Source organism: Taeniopygia guttata, chromosome 2 (assembly GCF_048771995.1).
Source record: "Taeniopygia guttata chromosome 2, bTaeGut7.mat, whole genome shotgun sequence".
NCBI classification, from domain to species: Eukaryota; Metazoa; Chordata; class Aves; order Passeriformes; family Estrildidae; genus Taeniopygia; species Taeniopygia guttata.
In genome coordinates, this window is record NC_133026.1 from 86894948 (window position 1) to 86918211 (window position 23264).

A 23264-nucleotide genomic window follows, 5' to 3' on the forward strand; every position below is an offset into this window, starting at 1 on the left:
AGTAACCAGCAGTGGTACCCTAAGGATACACTGAACATATGGAGAGAAATCAGTTGGGTTCAGAATTTCAAAAAGTCACTGAATGGTTTTGGTTGGAAAGAACCTTAAATATCATCTGGTTCTAACTCCCCTGCCATGATGACCCATGTTCAAAACCTCCTCCAGCCTGGATTTGAACACTTTCAAGGATGGAGCAGCTGCATCTGCAGCTGGTCTCTGGGCAACCCATTCCAGTGCTTCACCACCCTTACAGCAAAGAATTTCTTCCTAATTTCTCATCTACATCTACCCTCTCTCAGTTGGAAGCTAGTCTCCCCTTGCTGTATCACTACATGCCCTTGTACAAAGACCCCCTCCAGTTTTCTTTAGTTACCAGAAGGCTGCTTTAAGGTCTAGACAGTTCCTTCTCAGTGGCTCCCATTTTGCACTCAGTGCCCAAAGGAGGAAATGGAGAGCAAGTTTCATGTATAGTGCTGGACTTAAGGCCAAGCTCTACACCTAAAGATGTGCAAACATCTCTTTGAACACATATACTACTATGCATGGATTTAAAACCATTTTGAATTCCTCATTTTACACAGATCCTTGTGCAGGGCAGGTGGCAATTATGTCAGCTCACTGACAGACAAGACAATTCCTAGGGCATGCTGGAGACAAACAACGGAACATGCTGGCCCTTCTCTTACTTCTTCTCCTTCTATTCCACTCCCCAATATTATACACATATATGAACACATAGCATGCAAAATGCATACTAAAATGAGACTAATTCTGGATATACTATGGTGAAAATAACATTTCTAACCTATCAGATAATTTATATTTCAATTAATATCCAAATCAGTCTGCAGAGAACTGTAATAAGACTTGGGAAAATACAACTTTTAGATGCAGTTTTGAATGTCCTACTAGAAAGCATAATGTAGTCTAAGATATCTAAACAATACAGCTTCCTCAGCAAAATGTTTCATCTCAAGGTAAATCTGATAAAATAAGTATCATATAAAGAAATACACACAAATCTTAAATTTATCCACAATTTTTCTGCATGGTCAAATAATTCTATTGAAAGCTGATTGAGAAGTTTCCCTTGTTTTCATCTAAAAATGAACTGATATTTTAAATCAGTACTAAAGATTATAAACCTTGCAGAATAAAATACACTAAAAATACAGAGTACAAACCTCCATTATTCCCCTTTCCCTTCCCACACCCAAATAAAGAGACTGCATTGAAGTACAAAAGACTGAACAGAATGGTCCTACTGAGCCACAGCATCTTCACTGTTTACATCATCTTTGCATTTCTGAAAATATGTACTGAGATCACTGCAGGAATTTATAAGGCCTCCTTCTTCTAGGAGTCCTTTTTATTAGTCCTTTGAAGAAGAAGCACATCCCAGTTCAGGAGTTCCCTTTAAAATGAATTACTTATTCATAGTTGATAATGATCATCAGATCTCTTTCTTCATGGTTCCCATATCATATAGAATTCCAGATATAATCTGCATGCCATGATGTTATGACATTGAAGCTCGTTGGATTGAAAGTAAATTACAACAACACTTCTAAAATCCACTTCATAAGCAGCAATTCTGCAATTTGTTACGACAAAACTACATCTACAACAACTTTTGGAGACACCATGCCTCAGGGTCCCATCTTTCATCTGCAGTTTCAAACAAATTTCTATGTATTTAAAAAGAAAGTAGTTTTCCAAACTTACGTTGACTTTGAAGCTTTGTACTGAGCCATCCAAAAAGTGGACGTTACAGATTATTTCTGATCGGGTTTTCTCTTTTGGTAGCTCTGATGCTCGTATGTTATTTATCCTCCCACCTAAGGCTCGTAAACGGGAGTTCATAACTATTGCTGAATAACCTATAAAACAAAAATTATGTTTAATGACAGTTCTTATAATTCTCTATGTTTGTTTTTCAGAGTAATTTAAAACATCATGAAGACCTCATTACACCCCAAGTTAACAAATGCTTCTTACAGAAAAAGAATAAGGTGTAAAATTGGCCTGTTGTAAACCAGAACATAAATGCATAAATATAGAGGGGTTCCCATGTTGTAAATCTGAACACTATCAAGAGAATTACAGGTAATCCCTGCAATGTATACCTGGGTTAGACAGTTTAAATCAGTAAAAAACCCCAAACACCTTCTATAAAATAGGAAGGCAACGTCAAGACAACTTTTTATCTGTAACTAGGAAACCCCTTACCCACTTTTACATTTCCTACATATTTCTGCATTTACAATACAAGTTCCACTACAATAATTCTGTTTACTCTCAACTGACAAAACAGTCTTGAGCTAATGCAAATCAGGTTCTATCAAGTAACACTTGTTTCAGGAATAGATATGCAAACACCATATGTAAGGCAAGCAGAACTAACATTAAAACATGTCAGTATTTTACAGTCTAGCATACATAAATTCATGAAGCCAGAAATTTAAATCAAAGAACATGTCACAAGAAAAAACTTATTTTGTTACTTAGGCTTTTTTCTTTTTTTAAAAAAAGCTCTTCATGAAAACCAAAACTCTAAAAACCAGTATTTATAAATTAAAACCAACAAAAGAACATCCCATTAAACAGAAAAAGCCATTCATTGAAATAAGAGGTGAATTAAATGCAGACAAGCCTGTAAACATTTCAAGCCTCTCTTCACTGGATCAGTTTACCAATTAACATCGAAGCGTTTAAAGCCAGTTGGCAAGCGAAGCAAAGGATAGTTTTCCAGGTTAATTACCATACCAATTACCAAACCATTCCTCACTTATAAGGGGACAGCTACAAAGGGACTTGCATAATATGAGTGTTACGCATACTGTTGACCAAGCTAGACAGGACGTATATGAGCACTATTTTGCCATCTCCCCTTTTCTGTGTGTCTGCCTTAAAACACAGGCTGGCTTTTCTTTTACGCAGCTACAGAAATTGAGCAATTTAGGAAAAAAAAAAATCACTCAAAGTACCAAAGAATTGCATCGACTACATATCTCTTTGAAAGGGAAACATGAAAAGCATGAAGAGCCATGAAATGTAAAATTGTATAAAGTAGTCTTTTTTTTTTGGGGTTGCAAAGACAACAAAGCAGCACAGTGATCCTTCTCCACTCAACTCTGTGTAATCTATACTCAGAAGCAGCTAAAACAATTGCCTTCTCACAGACAGCTCAGAAGTCAGACACACATTAGCATTCAACACTTCCAACAACACTCTCATGGCTTTTTTTTTGTCAGCCAATTGATAGTTCACCATTGTATACTTTCTAAAATCAAAATTGTAAGCTATCAAGACTCATTTTTTAGCCAGCATGCATTCTTTTCCTCAGAAGAGGTGTGGGTTGGGGATTTTAGATGTTTCTTTTCTCTGGCTCTTTCCTTTTCTTTTGTTTTTAAATGAGGGGATAAAAAGAAAGAGGTAATCTTTAGGAGAATTATGAAGAGTATTTCCATATAAACCACCAAACACTCCTATTGCTTTGAAATTTTTCTTGAAATACAGTCTGCATTTAATCATAGTTTTGGTTTTGTTCTTTTTTTATATCTAGAAAATAGGCTAATTCAGGAATGGTTGCTGTTAAATAAAACATACAGTTAATCCAGAATTATCAAGAGTATACAGAAAGTTGACGACAAACTATGATTGTAAAGGAAGCCTTCAATCTCACATTCTCTAATTTTCTAGCAGCAAAGTTTTAAACTATTTATTCAGCACTGTGTTCACCTTCCACCAAAAAGTCAAGGGACTACATGAATTATACTACAAAGTCTTTTTTCCACTCTCCATATCAGCTGGCAAAAAAACCCTTCTCATTTGCAGAAATAGCTCTCTACCCCTAGCCCACTGATGGGTAAGTGGAAGGTTATCCTACACTGTGGGCCAAGCCCTAGATGAGAGAGAATGCTTTGGTAGCCAGATCCAAAGTTTCATCAGCCTGGCCTTAAGGGCTCGTTCTGTATTGCAACACCTAATGGTCCCAGCACACAGACTTCTCCATTCCTGAGGAAAAAGGCTATTTGACCCTTTTGTTTATAATGCCAAACCTCTCTTACATTTCTACCATTCCTTTCCTCTATGCCCTGATTATATTCAAACTTTGTCAGGCTTTAGCAGAGCACAACAATCCATAGGAGTCTCCAGTACCCTGCTCCTGATCTACCCAGAGAGAAGGAGCAAACTGCTCAGCCCCTGAAGCCCTAGTGCAGAACATGCTTCAGGGTAAGCTACACTTGGAGACCCTTCAGACATTTTGATACCTAACTCTAATCCCTCTCCACCACAGCATTATTCTTTCAAGTGTTCCAATATAGCCAGTTCTCTCTACTCACTTGTTCAAGCTTCAAATGCAGAAGCCAATAAAATAGCATCAATAACATATATATATATATACACATGTGTGTGTGTGTGCGTGTATGCTTGCTATCCAGAAAAAAAAAAAAAAGAAAAAATTACCAGCAAAAAAAGGAAAACTCTTATAACTGCAAAAAATTTAACCTGAATAAACCAAACTGATGATTTTTCTTTAAGTGACTGTGCATAGTAGCACAAGTAATTACATGTCTATTTCATACCACAGTCCCTCTGTAGAAAGCCCAGCCTGTCTCCTGGATAACCTAAGCTATCCAAGAACTAACAGTGACACATACTTACATACTGCAATTCATTATAAAATGAGAGGTGCTTAATTTGAAATTTGTAGTCTTATGCTAGTTTTTTAGTTACCTCTGGTTCAACACCTTCTGGTGATCTGCTAGATGCTGCATTATATGCCCAATGCCCCAAGTGAGGCAGTAAATTGGAAATTCATAATGAGAAATTCAAACCTGCTACCAGGACCAGTTTGCATTGGGTTCACAAATGAAAACCTGCAATTCCTTTCTTTTTACCATTTTATGTAAAATCACACCAGGAATACAGAGTTCACCATTTATGCTTTCGGCAAGCAAAGAGCCCCAGCTGAGGCTGTCCTTGACAAAGCCAGCTGACCACAGAAACTGTGCCAAGACAGGGACAAATAGCTGAGTGTTTGGATGCCACAGCTATCAGTCAGCCGGAGCTCAAGGGGACTAATCAAGCTCTAGCGACCTGCCACCAGCTGGAGTCCCCTGCAGAGAAAGCCATGCCTTCTACTTCCCACCTCCATGGCCTTGAGCACCACTGTGCCAAGTGAGCTCCTCAGGGAGCTGTGTTATGGGTGTCACACCACAGGAACCTGCCCACACCACTCTGCACGTCCCACTTCACATGCTCAGCAAGTCGGCAAGGAAACAACTCAGTGAATCCCTAGCCTAAAGGGCAAGGGAAGGAGAACAGGAGACAGGTGAGCAGCTGAGTTGTTGGCACCTGCTCCATGACTTTTCATCCATAAGTGAGCTGTTTAAACCTGTATTTTAAATTGTCAGATTACTGGAATGACTTATGGACCCCAGTACAACATGTAGAAGCATATAAAGGAACCTGCAATGGCAACTGCTTTTGAGGAAGGGAGAGGGGCCACTGAAATCCCCAGCACAACCAGAAACCTTATGCTTCTAAGACAAGGGCTCTTAAGCCCTGGCAATCACCCTCCAGCCCTGAGCAACCAGAACCAGCCATTACATGCAAATCTCAGTTCCTGTTTGTAGCCTCAGGAAGGAGGCTGATTCAGAAATGAAACAAAATTTTTAAAACCCTGTAAGACAATTTAATTTAATCAACAAGTCAATACTTCAGTATTTGTTTTCCTTTCCCTAAAATAAGCATGTTTTCCCTAAAAAAATCCAGGAAGTTGGGAGGTATATTTTAATTAAACAAACAAAACACACCGAAAACACTGTTATTTTCACAGTTATAAAGCACAAAACAAACATGTGAAATTCTATCCCATAATGAAATCATGCAGTAGGCTTACAGGAGAAACAAATACAAGTACAGCTATGGAAAGAAGTTAATGTTTTCCAAGTACATTAAACACATTTCTAGACAGGTTTGGTTATGCATGCCTTCTCCTACAGTAATGCTGCAGTCAAGCAGAACAAAAATAACATGTTTACCTCATCTTTTGTATTGAAGACTGACTTTTAAAAATACTTTTTTTCCATATCAGCACTTTATTTCTTTCCAACGGCTCAGAAATTGCTGTTTTAAAAACTTAAGATTCCATTATCAATATAACTGCTGTTAACTTCTTTTTTTACCAAATAATTAAATCAAGGGCAGATTTGCTGAGTATACACTCAAGGGCCTTCTACATATAATCACATAACAGCATATAACTGTTAATAGTTTTGTTGGGCTTGTGATTGAGGGGTTTTTTGGGGTTTTTTTTAATAATTATTTATTACCTCGACCTCTTCAGGTCAATAGGGATAATTTACTCCTGTAAATGGGTGCACACATGTTTTTTCTAGGAGGAGACTACTGCACTAACTTTTCTTAGTTTATTACAGTCTTGACTGAAAATGTTGGCCTCTCAAAAATCATATATATTACAGAATCTGTGGGAATGTCTTTTACAAAAGGGTAGTGCTTCCAACCCACTTTCATTGTCTGAGTTACCACTCCTGACAAGGAAGGGAAAACCAGTAGTACTAATGACATGGACAAGTCTTGTGTGTCCTTTCAATAACAGTTACATTTTATGGTTATCTGTTCCTTTACTAAAAAGATACCAAATAAATGACGTAGGAATGGAAAGAGGTATAACAAAGTAAAGGTGCCTTTGTGACAATATAAATCCCTGGACAACTGATACAAATGCTCTTCAGCATGCATCAGGCCATGTAGTTAAGAATTACTTGCACACCTCAAAGCCGTATCTATCATCAGTGCATTCTAACAATGTCTGAATTATTCAGCCAGATTTTCCAAATAGAAGAATTAAGCTTAACTCACTACATATGAAAACCAGGTTCTGCTTCCACCTTCTGCAGAGGAAATGCTTCATCTTTTCTACATTCCCAATAAGAAACCAGACACCTCACTATTAATAAAAATTCAGCTCTTCTATTTTGCTCGGGAAAATCCCAAGAGGTATTGACCACAATAAAAAGTACCAGACATTACTAAAGCAACAACCAAAGTAAAAGATAAACTTCATTTTGAGCAGTGCACGCAGGTCACCATTTTACCCTTATTTGTAGTTATTTCCTCACAAAGTTTTCCTGACATATTCATGTTAGTTATAGAAAGTAAATGTGGAAGACGGAAGAAGCATGATGAAACTTCACATCACTTGGAAAAATAAAAGCTAAAAAAAATCTGACCCAAAGCAATTAAACTATAAATATAGCACAAGCATGAAAGCCTTAGATGATTAAGCCTTACAGCTTATGATATAAAAATACCTCCAAACTGAGATACAAAGAATAAAAGACTTGTTGCAGCATGGCCTTCCTTAGAACAGGAATAAAGGTTAATATCTATGTTGAAAGTTGCTGCATGTCTGTAGATACACACACAACTTCCAAAGCAGTATCTGCAAGTTTTCGAACCACTGCTCTTTAAGAAAGGCAGCAATATAATAGACTCTTCTAGCCAAGATTAAAATCAACATTAATAAAATTAAAGATTTGGCTTAGATTTGTTTCCAGTGGCTATGGCACCTATGATATTTTTAAGCACAGCAAAATTACATCTGCCACGTAAGTAACCAATAGGTCTAGCAAAGTATTCTAAGACTGTTATCAAAAGTTGCACTAACGTATATTGCCAGTCCATAATTCACCAGAACCAGTACAGAACAGAGCAAAGAGAAAACATCCTTCCACAGTAAAATTTAATGATACCTCTTCTTCATTTAATAGCCCTTAATGCTGGAGTTCACCCACAAATAAGCCTTCAGGGTAGACCACATACAGTATGACACCTCTATTTGTTTATTTAGAATGTACTTCAAAGCATTTTGGTTTCAATGAAGATAGGTACAAGGAAGAAAGGCTCATTCTAAAAACAAAAGCCAGACCACAAGCAATTGTGAATACTCTTTACTCTTCTAACCAGCACAGAATTGCAATATAGCTTTTTATTTCACTTTTTAAAGCCAGTAAGTAAATCAAGTAGATTTGTTCCTATGCCTAGGAATCGGTACCTACCAATCTACAGTAGTCATTGCCTCTTAGAAGAGAATCCAATATATGGAGGTGAATAATTTGTTTTAAATCCCTACACCACTACAAGATGTTAGATGCTTAATTAGTGCATAAAATTGAGTAATTAAGTGATTTGCAAGCCTTCCTTGCACTTCATTTAGCTTTTCATTATAACACAACCCTGATAAATTCATATTGCAAAGTGTTTTCATCGGAAATCCAGCCACTTTAAACTCTGGATTCAGCAAGAACACATATGAACATCAAAGACAGACAGAAAGGAAGAAATGGATGGGAGAGGAAATATACCTTTTAGTTCTAGCATTATACGGTACTCTGACTGATATGTCACTGAGATACCACTAAATCCATATGATACTGAAGGCAATGCCAGCAGTGTGAGCAGCTGCAGTACCTGGTGCAGGAAAGCCATGCACCACAATAAGCCACCCATCCTTATTGCAGTTCTGCTGCCTGGAGCCTATGTACATTCATGCAGTTGAGCTGGGGACATTATTTCTGTTGGGGACCATCTTACAGTGGCACAATGAAAAACCTAAGTGATCAAATTATCCTTAAAAAAAGGGACTATTCACATCAAACATTTGTTCTGTATATACATATATATTGATTCCAATACAAATTTTAGAGACAAAGATTTTGTTTCAACTTTTCTGAGACCCTTCTTCCTCTCCCTCCTCCCCTTTTGAAAAAGGTGTGCTTTACCTGTAAAGATTTACCAAAAAGATTTTTACCCAAAGAGTTGTAAAACATGCACAGCTTCAGGGATCCCAACAGTTCTTGCTGTTAAGACTGAAGAAGTAGAACAGGCTGCCATCACAGGGTAATAGAGATTATTCGACCAAAATAACCATACTCTTTACATAGTAATAGCCTTTACATGGGGGACTGAGGGTTAGAAGGATTATCTGAGCCTTTCAGCAACATGTTCGGCAGCAAAGACTGCTTATCTGAAAACTTAATCTTGAAATCAGATAACCTAAAGGTAACTAAACTCTAGAAGAGCTTATTGCTGGAAAAACAATACTGACCATCAATTTCAGTGTTGTTCAGATCTTGTGTTTTCAACATAGTTTATTCCAACTTCTGAGGTAAATATTTTGGTCACACTTGCAAAGGATCAAACAAATTTTATGAGTAACTCCTTAAACTTCAAGGGTATAAATCTGGTCATGCCAACTTCACAAATGTTCTTTTGCATACATACAATAAAACCACGCAGGTAAGGCACTATAGGATCTAATGTATCATTTCAAAGAGAATGAAGCATTATTGCTAGACCTGAGACATGGGGTTAGCACAAGTAAAGAGATAGTACCTACTGCATGTAGAATGACTGAGAGCAGAAAAACTAGTGGGAAGAAAAAGCAAGAGACCTGCTCCCTACATTGCTAAAATACTGTGAAATACAGGTGAGAACAAGACATATTTATAATGCTTTTACATTTTTGCTGTTTGTAGTGCTCATATCAGAGATTTTTATGATGTTTATTTTTAAAAACTATTTATAAAATAACACCTACAGACATTTCTTTGAGGGCAGTAAACAGCATGCTGTTTCACTTCCTGCACCCTACCAATCAAAGGGTTCAGGAACTCTATGGCTTCCTCTATTGCCCGCCTCAGCTTTAAGCAGACCACAGAACAAAAGAAAATCATCACTAAAAAATGCAAGGGCTACCACTACTTTATTTTCCAAAAAATGCCTTTGGGAGGTAACTAACAATGTAACAATGTTGCATGAATTCAAAATAAACACTGCAGAATGAAAGCCAAAGCTCACCTTCCCGAGCTTGGTAGTGCCTTACACTAACAACACTAAAGAGTGGAAGTGTACACTGAGTTAAAGTGAAAGCTGAGCACTACAGTGCCCAGCTATCAACATTTCCCATAAATATGAGTTTATATAGAATAAATAATTTATGCCTTCAAATTTTCAAGACCAAGTAAATAAGCATTCACCACTGAAATTTATAAAGACAAGCAACTAAAATATTCTGAAATCTTAGTTATCAAATTAATCACCATACCAAAACTGAAATACAAAAAAATGCCTCATATTCTATTAGAAATGAACTGTGTGTCATGAAACTTTTGTATGACACATAACATGAAACAAGAACCATCATGTCAATTCTCCTGCCAAGTAAAGCTGTTATATTTAAGCAGAATTAAAATCATCTGCATGACAGATTCAGGAAGAGATGTAGAAAAATACCAAAGCTTTAAGGACTAAAACATATTTCAAAAACATGCTTTTAGAGGGAAATTCTACTTTTATACTATATCCATAGCACAATACTAATCAAACAGTCTAGAAACTACCTGTTCTCCTTCTACTGGTTTTAAAAACACTCTAAAGTAAACCTTGGATTATTCACACAAATCTCACACTATCCACTATGCTTGCAGGCTAATATAAATCTCTACCTCCTATAGGGAAATACATATAATTTTCACTTTTGAGAACATTGCTGAGTGTCAGAAAAGCATCAAGTTCCCTATGTGAGACATGCTCTTTTCTGATAGCAACTTTGAACTGTTGTCCTCCACCTATGAGCTCAAAGACTACTGATCTACACTGAAACATTTCATTCGCCAATGCAGCATGACAACAACCCACCAAAAAGAAAAGAAAATCACAAATTGTACATAATGCCTCTTATGAGTACAGGTGTGTTAAAAAAACCCCAAACACCAGCTTTCTAAAACAATCCTCTCCTCATATCTCAAATACATGTCTAGAGTAATTTTTTCCTGTACATATTAATCAGACAAATAAAAGAGACCTTTTATAATTTTTGCCTCCAATTAACACAGTACATTTGCATGTCAAAGCTACAGTTATCAAAGATTTCGGTCTTTTCAACGGGACTGATGTCATTGTACTTCACAAAGCAAAATAAATTTAAGTTGTTTTTTAAGGAGCAGGAAAACAGCAGACTGTAGACGGAACAAAATATAGACTCAACGCAAGGCAATGAATCTAAATGTTCATATTCTATTTGTGAGGTTGGCACTATTGACATTTTGTGAACTGGTGGATTTCCTTCTCCTCCTCCAATTGAACATGAACCAGGACAGAAATAATTGCCAAAGCATACTTTTGAAAACTTTGAAAAAGCAGGGGTATAGGTAACTGGTCTATGGATACACTTAAGAACTTGTTCTTCTACAGAAGGACTGAATGGCCTTTAAATCTGTCAGCTCAGAAAGATGCTGCTGGCTGTGGTGACTGCTATTTTTTGCCAAGGGGGAAAGAAGGAAAGAAAACACCTTAATCATGGCTGTGAGAGTATTAATGGGTACCAATGCCATGGAAAGCTAACTCAGATTTTAAATAAAACAGAAATTCCACAAAAATTCAGTGCTGGATTGTTGAGAAATAGCCTGAAATTACAGAAGACTGAAGTTTCCTTCATTCATGAGCAGAGTTGAGAAGCAGACCAAGACCTGCCACTGTTACCCAGTGTTTTCCACTATGAGCAATACTCAATCTGTTTCTCAACATAACAGAAGACTGTGTACCATTCAAGCTTGGGAAGAAGAAGTCTCATCACTAGCAACAAAAAAACCCAGTCCATACTTTTTGCAAGAAAACATTTCAGAGCTCAGAGGAAAACCTATCTTGTAAATTGCATTAATGAAAAAAAAAAACTCTTCAGAAATACTATGAATTATCTTTCTGAACCCAGATATTTCTTTTAGAATTTAAAGCTTAAAACTTAATAGAACTGTTTTCTATAAATTCTTATTCGTAACACACAGTCTGACACAAGCTTTTGAAATATATTCCTTTAAGCATGACAGAAGACTTCTGTTATAAAACCTATGGCTTCAAAAGGTCCCCAGAAGGATTTGGAACACAGCGCAGGTAATCTGCAGTTAACCACAGAATACTACTGAAAAAAATAAAATGGTAAAGTAATCAAATGACAGCAATTCTTCCTTTAAAAGAAAAAGGAAGGTCACAAGTCCAATCTGGAAATTGAAAGTTATCTTATGAAGGGAACTTTATGGACAGAGAAAAGCATTTCTTTTAGAGACTATAATTCTATAATGCAATATATACTCAAGGACTGTTCCAAATGACAAGTTCAGGAGATTCTCAAGTCTCACAAAACTAGTTGAAGGAATTACACAAAGTTCAGCCTCATGATCTTCAGGAAATAATTTGAAAATGTGCTGCAGAAGTCTTGCATCTTAGAATCAAAACCTAAACAACATGATAAAATTAAAACACCTCCTGATACTTTGATCATAACTTCTTTTTTTTACATATTCAGATTAACAAAACTAAAAATGTTCATGTAACAAGTTTACTTGCCCTGTGAGGGGACTAAGGGAGAAGAACACCTCCAGAAATTTACATGGGCATGTAGTGATAGGAAAAGGGGTAGTGACTTAGGCTAAAAGAGGAGAAAATAAGTTTGGATATTAGGCAGAAAATCTTCACTATGAGAATTGTAAGACCCTAGAATGGGTTGCCCACAGAAGCCATGGATGGCCCACCCCTGGAAGTGCTCAAGACCAGGCAGCATAGAGCTTTGATCAGCCTGGTCTAGTGGAAGGTATTCCTGCTCATGATAGGGGGTCTGGAACTAGGTGATCTTTAAGGCCCCTCCCAACACAACCCATTATATTTGATTTGTAAGTCAAGAAGAAAAAGCAAACACACACTGTGGAAAGCCTGTCTAGGAACACCTGCATTTTGTAAACAATTGCCAGAGATGAACAGCTTACTGCCATTCTTTCCTCTCTTCATCTCACCTTCCTCCCCCATTTGTGACTAACAGAAGTGTTTGTATTTTAAGCTTACCAAAGCACACCTCTTTCTTCCCTTCTCAGGTTGTTACACAGACTTCAAAACATATAGTATCACAAGAATTTGTTATCAATAAGATCAAACTGTTCTCCAGGACCTGCAGTAGTGCTGACTGCAGCTCTGTAGCTTTTGCACAAGTCCTCCTCCTGCTCCACAAAGAGAATAGGCAAACAAAAAAAAGCAACACTGCTACCCAAACTGGATAAACAGTTTTCCAATTCCTGCATGTGCTTGGACATCCTCACTTTAAAAGAAGAAAGTAATTCCTCCACACAGTGAAGAAAAAAAATAGAGTAAACATACTACAGAGCACGTCCTAGCTTGCAAACAATTTGTGCTTTCTGGTTTTCCATCAGTATTTAAACAGTGTATGTTTCAAACCAGCTAAATCTAAACATTTACATCTTTACATCCCTCTTAGGCAATTTTTCACCACCCTACAAGATTAACACACACCCTGTGGCCATGTTGCACTACACCAGAAGGAGATGGCTCCAAAAAGCATTCACCTAAAATAGATGCTCCTGCATCTTCCCTTCACTGCAAACCCAGTGGCAGCTATCTCTTGGTCATTTTCTTCCTTTCAACATGTTAATTAACTTAAACCCCCAAAGAGCCAAAAAGCAATGCAGCTTTGGTGCCAAGCTCAGGCTGGACAGACATGTCCCTGGCAGCACAGATACCTCCCTAGACCAGGGAAGGCAGAGCATTCCTCCACCATCACATGCTGGGGTGAGTATATTGGGGCAGCTTTTAGACAAATACCTGCTAAACCTTCTGCCATGAGGCCACCAAAGTAGAGTGAGCACTAGCTATGCAAACCAAACTGGAGTTTGGGGGAGTAAAATTGAATGGATCAGACTGAGATCTTGTAAATGAATCTGGTAAAGAACTGCTTGCTTTTGGATGAGGTACTACTTTGGTCTTGTTGGGAAACAGGGAGGGGGGGTTGTTTTAGGTTTTTTGGTGTTTTGCTGTTTCTTCACCAATTCTCCTACTGACATATAGCACTGGCACAAGTGATTCAGCCCGCTTAGGTCCTTTTTGTTCATTTTTAACACATCAGTCCAGCATGGGCATGGGCATTTATAAAAAAGCCTCCTGTTGCCATCTGAAGAAATGCAAGTCTCTTCAACCTTGTGTTTACAAAGTTGTTAAAACTCCAAAGCACAGCCAAAATCATATGACTTAGAGAATTAAAACATCTCATTTTTGAGAATGCATCCCTATGTATCAACTGCTACTATTTTTCAAAGTTTATAATTCAGAGGCTAGCTTGGTTTTTAAGTTTCAAATCATTCAGTGCACAAGACAATGCTAAGCATTTTCAAACAAACATACCAAATTTTGCCAAGTAGATCTGACATTCCCCAAGCTTTTCTATTTCACTTTTTGTATTCTTGGCTGGCAGGTAGAATATTTATCTACTTCCCACAAAGCAATCTTAGCATGCTGTGGCAACCGATTACAGAGGAATGCAGGCACCAGGCCAGCATTGCTGGTTTATACTGAAACAGGAGCAAAAAAGGGAGAGCTCTGCTTACAGTCCTAAGATCCGGTATCTCTCCCAGTTTCCTCACTGCTCAGCACTTTTGCAAGGCAGAGGTAATGGGCAATGCCTCCCCACAGGCAAATTCCTCAAAACCTACTGCAGAAGGGCTGGGAGAGCGGGTTGACTGCAGCATCTCACCAGGTTAGAGTCATGATCAGAGAACAGCTGGAATGAGAAACAGGACAGAAGTCCACAACTACTAGTGTTTTTTTGGCTTTGTGTTTCTTTCATGAGCCAGCAATACATCAGAAGTGCATTTTAAAGGAAAGGCATCAAAACAAGAACTACTTGAAAACAAAGTACTGTATTTCTAGTTTTGCTTAAGACTAGTCAATTGGCCAGAAGTAAGCAGTACAGCAAATCAATGACAAACCAGCCTTTTTTCCTGGAAATAGATGATCATCATGAAAGCTTTAAAGTAGAAATTAATTTGAAATGGGTTCTTCAATGTCATCAAGCTTATTTTACCTTAGCAACTGAGTAAAACAGATTAGCAACTGGATTTTGAAAGCTACTAGCTAAACCTTCACATAGATCTCTAATATTTAAGCTTATGCTGTAATCAGTAACAAAGGTAATGACCCCTATTCCAGATTGCCTACCCTAAATTACACCTAAATAAAAATACCCAGCTTAGTTTATTTAATCTTAATTGGTTCCCTAGTGCAAAATGTACCTTGTCATGACCAAGTAAGTGGTCTGCTTGCCCATGAGAGCTTTCTGAATGTGACATCAATATTTACACATGCTGAATGTTCTCAACTGCTACGTGATCTTTGGAATCAAAGTACAAATTCTGACCTACACCACATACACTTTCCTACTATTAATAAAACCTAGTGTTTCAAGTAATCAAGTTTGTCCCTTGAAAAAATAGGGTGGGGAGTCAGCTTCAGCATGCACTGCAAATTAACTGCTAGATCTAGCCAAAACTTGCAAGGTATGTAACCTTCAACCGGGTTAAATTCATGCAGCAGCATAGAGTCCCCCTCTTGAAGCACGACAAGAACAGAAATTCTTTCAAAGTAAAGGTGATTTGCAAGACTAGAAAGAATAATTGGTAGGACAGCTTTGCTGGGGACTGAATGCAATGACAAGCTGGCTGCCTACCCTGAACCAGCAAACACAAAGCAGCCAAAGTGAATTGCAGCAGCCTGCTTGGGAGGAAGGTCTAAGAGATCTTCATAGCACAGCTCTGGCTGGGAAGCACTTCAAAACCTTGAGGAAAAAGGGAATGCCACATCCATTAAGAAAGAGCTCCCCTTTCCATAAATTTCAAAAGCTTTATAATCAGATGATGTTCAAATATAAAAATAAATCAGGACTGATAAGACTAACTGAATCAGGAACTAGTGCAGGCTTTGAAGAATACAGGGGGTTTCAAGTAGAATAAGCAGAAGATCAGACACAAAAACAAGTACTGGATGAATAAAAGCATAATGGGATGGAACAAAGGAAATGGTAACATGGGTATGACAATCATACAGAGGCTGGAAGAAAAAGAAATTATATAAGATAGTGAAGAGGAATTACCTGGCGTCCTTAAAAAAAATGAATGAAGTTTGCTCCTGAAGAACTAGATCAGTGCCAGGCAACAAAGAAAAAATGTATTTAGGATTTTTACAAATTCCTACTACTGCCATTAAAAAAAAAAAAAAAAAGGGGGAGAGCCTAGACCATTGAATGTTGTGAAATAAAATATGGTGTTTGGGGCTTTTTTTTTTTTTTTTTTTTTTTTTTTTTGGTTTGGGGTTTTTTTGGGAGGTCATGGTTGCATGGTTTTTTAAATGTCCATTGAAGTTTCAGTAGCTTTTGTGGGTTTCCCTTCATAAATGTTAAATAGTATGATTTCATGCTGAGTCTGAAGTGAGTCTCAAAAAATGTTATTTGCACACCTGGGTGAGGAGTCAGATGCATCTCATTCAACTATCTGGTATTCTCTTACTACTGAATCTGTCACCTTTTTCTCCAACATGACTCAAATTATTCATAATAGCTAAGAGTGACCACATACACACCTTAACTTCTGTGCCAGACATGCACTACTACATTTAAATAGAGGTCTTAATATCTTTTTTTACAGATAGAGGATTGACCTGCCACAGTATAAAATATTTTGCCATCATTCACTTTTAATGCTTTGAGACCAACTCTCCAGCTCCACTTTATTAATATCTCCAGAAGAAGAGGGAAATTAAAACCTCAGAAGAAGAAGGATGACAATTCTTTCTGGTAGTATTATTAAAATCATAATCACAGACTGTACTAATTACTTTCTTCTACCTCAAGATTTCAGTATGCAACAATTTAGCAAACTATCACCTTGTTATCTCCAAGATCCTTTTGCTCAATGACCAATATTAAACTGTGAAGAAGAAAACTGGCAACATTGTCAAAGATGTACAAAATTAGACAAGTACTGTAATGTACTAAGCTTGTAAGAAAGAAATGCGCATTCTTACTTGTGTAGGTGGACTCGGAGGAATCATACTGTGATTTGCTTCAGAAAAATACCAAAACTGTTTTGATCAATTAATCAAATACTTGGAGAGCAAAAAAAGCAGAATATCAATGTAGTTGAAGCAAAATTAAATCTTTAGGAGGCTGTAGCACTTTTCCCTAAATTTAGAAGTTCAGCTACTACAAAGCGTTATCAAACCTACAAAATTCAGTAACACAACTCCCATCCCAAATGCAGTAAAGAAAGGATTAAAAAAATCAAAAATGCAGATTTAGATGGCTACTTTCCTCTGGTCTTCAGCCACGCAAACCTCCATAAGAGGCTTGAAAGCGGAGCTTGGAAGAGAAGCCCGGCTGTGCTGGGCCCAGTGCCACCCCCAAAAGCGTGGCCGCAGGTCCCCAGCCCGGCATGCCCTGCCCGCCCAGCCGCGGCGACACGGCGAGCCGCCCCACGCTGGAACACGGAGCTCCGAGCTACTCATTAGCCAGGGCCGGGCGGGCGGCTCCCAGAGCCCGCCCGGAGGAGCGGGTGTTCCCAGAGCACCTGCGGCTGAGCCAGCGCTGCCCTCTCGCCCAGAACAGGCTCCAGGGAAAGCCTGTGCGCTGCCTGCCCCGGGAGAGCAGCTCATGCTGACAGCAGGCGGTCAAAACCACCAATTCCTTTATTCTAGGAATAATCCGTTTAAAGATTTTCTACCCCCTTCCCTGCCCTGTCAAGGGGAGCTGTCGCCTAAATTATATTAGTTTTAATTGTGCAAACAGTAGTTAATTATAAATGTAGCCATCCAGAGAAAGGTGACATAACACCAGTGCCAGGAGCTGCGCTATTCGAGCACGGTCTGTGATGGCTGCAATTATACTAAGGAGTCATGGAAGAATAACAAACTTCTACATCAAAAATCTCTTCTTGAAGGCAAGAACAATGCAAACACCTCTCTGCCCACTTCAAGAGCAGGTCCTAAAGCGGTTAGGTGCCAGGAAAACAAAAAAAGTAGGGCTGATCTAAATGCAAAGAAAATAGAGATCAAATAATTTAAACAAGCAACAAAGAAAAGAATAAATCATTAGCAACACCAGGTAAAAAGAATACAATGTTTTCATTTAGAGAAATGCTGACCTTGTAACTGTTTTTCTCCCTGTCTGAAATACTTTTACTAGCTTAATGAAAAGAAACCAAAAAATTTTAAAATAACCTGATTAGTCATTTAAAAACAGACTTGTAAAGTGTATCCATATACATACATATATGTACTCCTCTTCTATTGCAAAGTTAAGCACTGGAAACTGTACATAAAACTTGCTAAATGTACTCAAGCAAAATCATAACTAAACCAAGTAGTCCCTGCACCTAATTTTAGATGCAAATCAGTCACAGGTTAACATAAAAGGTTTTGAATATTTAAGTGTACTTTCCCATGAAGTAGCTTACAGGATTTTGTTATCTCCAGTAAGAGATCCTTAAATTCCACTCTGAAAGTCAGGTCTAAATTTTTACATCTTCTGCAGCACTGTACAGATTTTACATAGTACATGCACAGACATCACCACAGACCTCAGGATTATTTCCTGAACCAGTAGACAGCAGAATTACCTTGGCAAAATTTGAAAGGCTAATTTGCAATGTCATACAAGGAATGTCAGTAGATTACATTGACTTTGTAACAATTTCTACAATGAATTGCTGGGACAAAACCAAAAACACACCAGGAAGGTCAACACCTACAGCTGGCCAATTTGGAAAACAGACAAACAAATAAAAAAAAAAAAATCCACTAACAAAAATGCCCAGAAAATGACTACAAACAGGATTTGTCTACTTCAAAGTGTTTTGAAACAAATATAGCTCCACCATTTATAAGCTTGTCTTAACATGCTCAATTTGTTCTGCAACAAACATCAATATATATGTTATTTTCATATATATATATATATATACAGAATATGCTGTCAGCCATAAAACCTTCATTCAGGTATTCATCATTTACATATAACCAATAATAAAGGGGAGGGGAAGTATTTGTTACTAATAGTCAAATGCTTTCTGATTAGGTTTGAAACAAGGTTGTTAAACACTACTCAAGCAGCATGGTGTATTTCAACCAAACTCCTTACAGGATGCAACCTCACTAAGAGCTCTTTCTGCTCTCATAAATGTAAAAATAACTGGGTATCAACATTATAGCTATTTTTCTAATATGGAACAACAATGCAAGTTATTTTAGTAAATTTATCATTGTATACTGGCAACGGTATTGCACTAGTGGACTGATTTCCCACATTTATTTTCGAAAGAAAAAATATCCTTTATTTTAACAAGATTAATGTAATTTTCATTATGCTACCAAAAATATTTTAGAAAAACATGGCTATATGTGACCTAGATCACAGATTCATAGAAAAATCTAGGTTGAAAGGGACCTCTGGAGATCATCTGATCTAACTGCTCTTGAAAGTAGGGCTTTAAAATAGATTTTCCAAGGTCCCATCAGGTCAAACCTTGAATATTTCCAGTAAGGAAGACTTCAATACTTCTCTGCATAATCTATTCCCAGAGTTAAATAGTTCTCAAAGCAAATATTATTTTCCCCTTTATATACAGATATCTTAAAAAAAAAAAAAAAGAAAAAGAAAAGCAAACATAAGCGCCCCACAAATGAAAGCAGAATAATAGAATTCATGTCTGCAGAACATTTATTTCAAGTATCTACAGATTTATAATAGATGTAACTGGTCAAGTCCTATATTTATTATTAAATAACTTGGTAATATATCAGTGATCCCTTTTAGTGAGTACCTCTGGCATCATCCACTATCCTAAGAGAGTCACATAGGCATTCCCAGATGCCTCTGAGCATTCACCCACTACTGCTCTCATCTCTTAGGGTTCCAAGCTGCCATCTCTCCAAGCCTGAGCCCTTCCCCTCTTCTCCCAGCTCCCAGGCCTTTGTGAGTCCCACACATTCCTCCGTACTGCCAGGCTTGCCCAGCTGTCAGACAGAGGATTTAGGGAGCACCAGTGTAGGTAGTGACTGAACACAAGCAGCTGCCCGCCCTCTGCCCTGTGGGCAGAGCAATACAGATATCTGCAGAGCCTCTCACAGAAGCCCCAGCCCTAGGGCAGGCTGTTACCTCTCAGTATAGTTCACAGCTTGAGGTCTGTAAGACATTATACATATAAAATGTGTTGAAACCAAGAGGATTGAACATTTCAGGTGCAGGGATGGATAACCAGCACGCTTTTTAAACAGCAAAATGCAGGAGTGGAGTGTTTCTTTGACCCAATGCTGCTTCAGGTCACCTGACAGCACATCAGAGTTAAGCATATGAAGAAACACAAACTTGCACCTCGTTTACTTGTCACACATCAACTGCCAAAAGGGATCTCAATGAATGGAAAAGGACATTAATAAAGCCAGGCTCCTCATGCTGTCTAACCTTATCTGCTGGCAAGAGGCACATTTGCTGATTGCCTTGAAGTTGCCTCTAATCAATCCAGTAAAACAGGCTTTTTTATTACCCATGTTAAAAGTTCAACTTTACCTTATGCAGATGGCTGTAAAGCCAGTTTTTCTCCAAACTGCCAGAAAAGAAAAGCAAACGTGCTTCAAGGAATGCTGTGAGCCATCTCTAAGCAAGAGAGGCCATTTCACAGCTCTGGGTGCTGGCACGTGGCAGCTGAGGATCACTGATAGACACAGGAGTCCTGCAGTGCTGTGACCATCTACACAACTGAGGTGATACCTACAGCAACACTTTCTTCAGAGCTTCTACAATATTAGGCCTCCTATCTACTTTTGTAAAAAAAGTTATAAGGATAAACATAGTATCTTGACCTTAGAAGTAACTTTACTTAATTAAATATGCTAACCCTTCTAGTCCCTAAAGGGGGACTACGAAAGGAGGGGGAATCTTTTACGTGAGCATAGTGACAGGACAAGGGGGAATGCCTTCAAACTAGGAGAGAGTAGATTCAGATTAGCTATTAGGACAAAATTCTTTCCTGTGGGGGTGGTGAGGCAGTGGATGCCTCATCCATCAAAGTGTTCAAGGCCAGGTTGGATGGGTATTTGAGCAACCTGTTCTAGTGGAAGGTGTCCTTGCAAACAACACAGAGGTTGGAACTTGATGATCTTTAAGGTCCCTTCCAACCCAAACCATTCAATGATTCTATGATGATAAGCAGTGGAGGAGATAGACCATGTTTGATGGTTACATTAATGTGTTCATAAATGTCAAGGGGACAGAAGGCAGAGCGACAAACAAAAAGCCCAAAAAAAATTTACTTTTGCCTTCGGTAAATGAGGTGATAATAAAGACACAGTGCTGGACACTTGTAAGACTATGCAACATGAAGATTTCTTTCCTTCATACCCAGTTAAAACAGCTTGTAATTGTCTTTGGCTGATTACTTTGACACCCAAAAGAGAAATTTCAAGCCAATTATTTTATACTGGGAAAGATTTACTTCCTGGGTAATCCTTTAAAAAAAAGCAAAACCAAATAAGGATGACCATAGTACACAACACTACACTACTCCAAGTCCATCCAATGTAGTAGGCGCTGGTTAACAAGTAACAGAGGTTGTAACTGATAATAGTAACAAAATCGCTTGCTCCTGAGAGTACTTGGTGACAGAGCCGACTTTAGACCCCGATACAAGAGATTCTAGAGGCTTGCTTTTAAGACCACACTAATTACTCTCTGAAAATGGTATTTTTTAGAACATATTATCCTTCAAAACCTCTTTTAATAAAGGGTTAGAGTCCTCCTTTATAAGCTAAAGAAAATGGGGAACACATCATAAAAAAGGTTGGTTTCCTGTATAAAACAATCACAACTCCTCTGCAATCCTTTTGCTCCAAGAAGATGGAGGTTTGTTTTGAAGAAACTTTATTTATATTGTGTTTTCAGAATCAAGAAGTCAACACAAATAAGAAGAAGCTATTCTAGTAATCCATTACCTCTACCAGAATCATAGCATCATTTAGACTGAAAAAGATCCCTATGATCATCAAGTCCAGCCATTAGCCTAGCACTAACACCACTAATCCATGTCCCTAAGTGCCACATCTACATGCATTTTAAATATCCCCAGGGATGGTGACTCCACCACTTCCCTGGACAGGCTGTTCCAAAGCTTGCAAATTCGCTTGGTGAAGAAAATTCTGAATAAGCCCAACTGTGTAATTGTGTTCTTGTGTTCATAGTGACAAGGAGAAATAACTGTGAGGCTGCTACCCTATGCAATCTTCTCCAACAAAAGTACGATATTCCTGATTCATTCCAGGGAGATGATATCTGATATACGCAGAGCACTGGCGAGAAGTAGGATGCTGTTGGCCAGTTCAGGCTCTGTCACTGAACAGTAACAGGACACTTAACATGATACATCAGTTATTTGGTACCTTTGGTCAAAGGCACCACGTATCACATGAATGAATTGAAAGATAAAATATTTATCTGAAAAATAATAAAGGGCTATCTGTTAAAAAAATCGTGAAAACCACAAAACACACAACCCACAGCTTTTCCCACTACCAAACATTGAATCACTTCCTAGTTATCAAAAGCCACTGTGCTTCCCTTAATCCTGGAAATTTATCAGCTGCCAAGTGCCAAATCACCAGCTTCCTTAAGATAGGTACCTTGTCTCCAGATGTGCATTTACAATATTAATAGGAAGCACACCAACCAAAGCTGGAGAATATACTTTAAAACATTGAATTTAATGAACAGAAAGTTACAATTAAGGCAGCTGCTTTACTACAAGAGTATTCTGGGAAGTTCTAAAATATGTCAGGGATTTTTGGTTTCTTGTCATATCAGTAGTGCTCCCTGAATGGTGTGGTCCCACAGAAATTTCCTCCATCTATTAAACTTTCTGGCAACTACTTCAAAGAAAAAATGTGTTGCTAAAGTCAAACAAATCTGAAAGCAAGAAGAATGAAAAACCTCCATCATGGTTGCAAATATAAAACCCTACACCTATGTGCAGTTTTACTAAAAGCTGTTAATTTTATATACAAAAAGTACAGTTTCACAAGTATTTTCATAAATCAGGAGTTGCCTAATATTTGCACATATGAATTTTCTCAGGGATACCTCAAATTAACTATACTTTTGGAGTAAACCAAAAAGCATCGATTCCATCCCAAACTGTTCTCCACAATTCTAGGTTATAAAAAAGTATTGGATTTTTATCACTGGTTTGCAATATTCTATGAAACAGCCATCAAATACTGCATACCTCTCCAAGCAGACTATGGTATCTTGTTCTACTATTGCATGAATTTACTAAATACATGGAAAACTTAAATTT

The 23264-nt window shown here is 37.9% G+C and overlaps 1 protein-coding gene across 7 annotated transcripts in view; it reads right to left on the bottom strand.

Moving 5' to 3' along the window:
* Positions 1-23264, bottom strand: part of PTPN3 (protein tyrosine phosphatase non-receptor type 3) — a 156844-nt gene that overhangs the window by 86810 nt on the left and 46770 nt on the right. For 4 of the 7 annotated variants that reach the window (XM_030265783.4, XM_072924387.1, XM_030265784.4 and 1 more), the window contains exon 2: positions 1726-1880. The exons of 2 other annotated variants lie outside the window; for them this stretch is intronic. In XM_030265783.4, the coding sequence (XP_030121643.2) occupies positions 1726-1880 (155 nt within the window). Of the gene's footprint in view, positions 1-1725; positions 1881-16947; positions 19433-23264 lie in introns of those variants that run through there. One more of the 7 variants, XM_072924388.1, reaches the window with a different exon arrangement.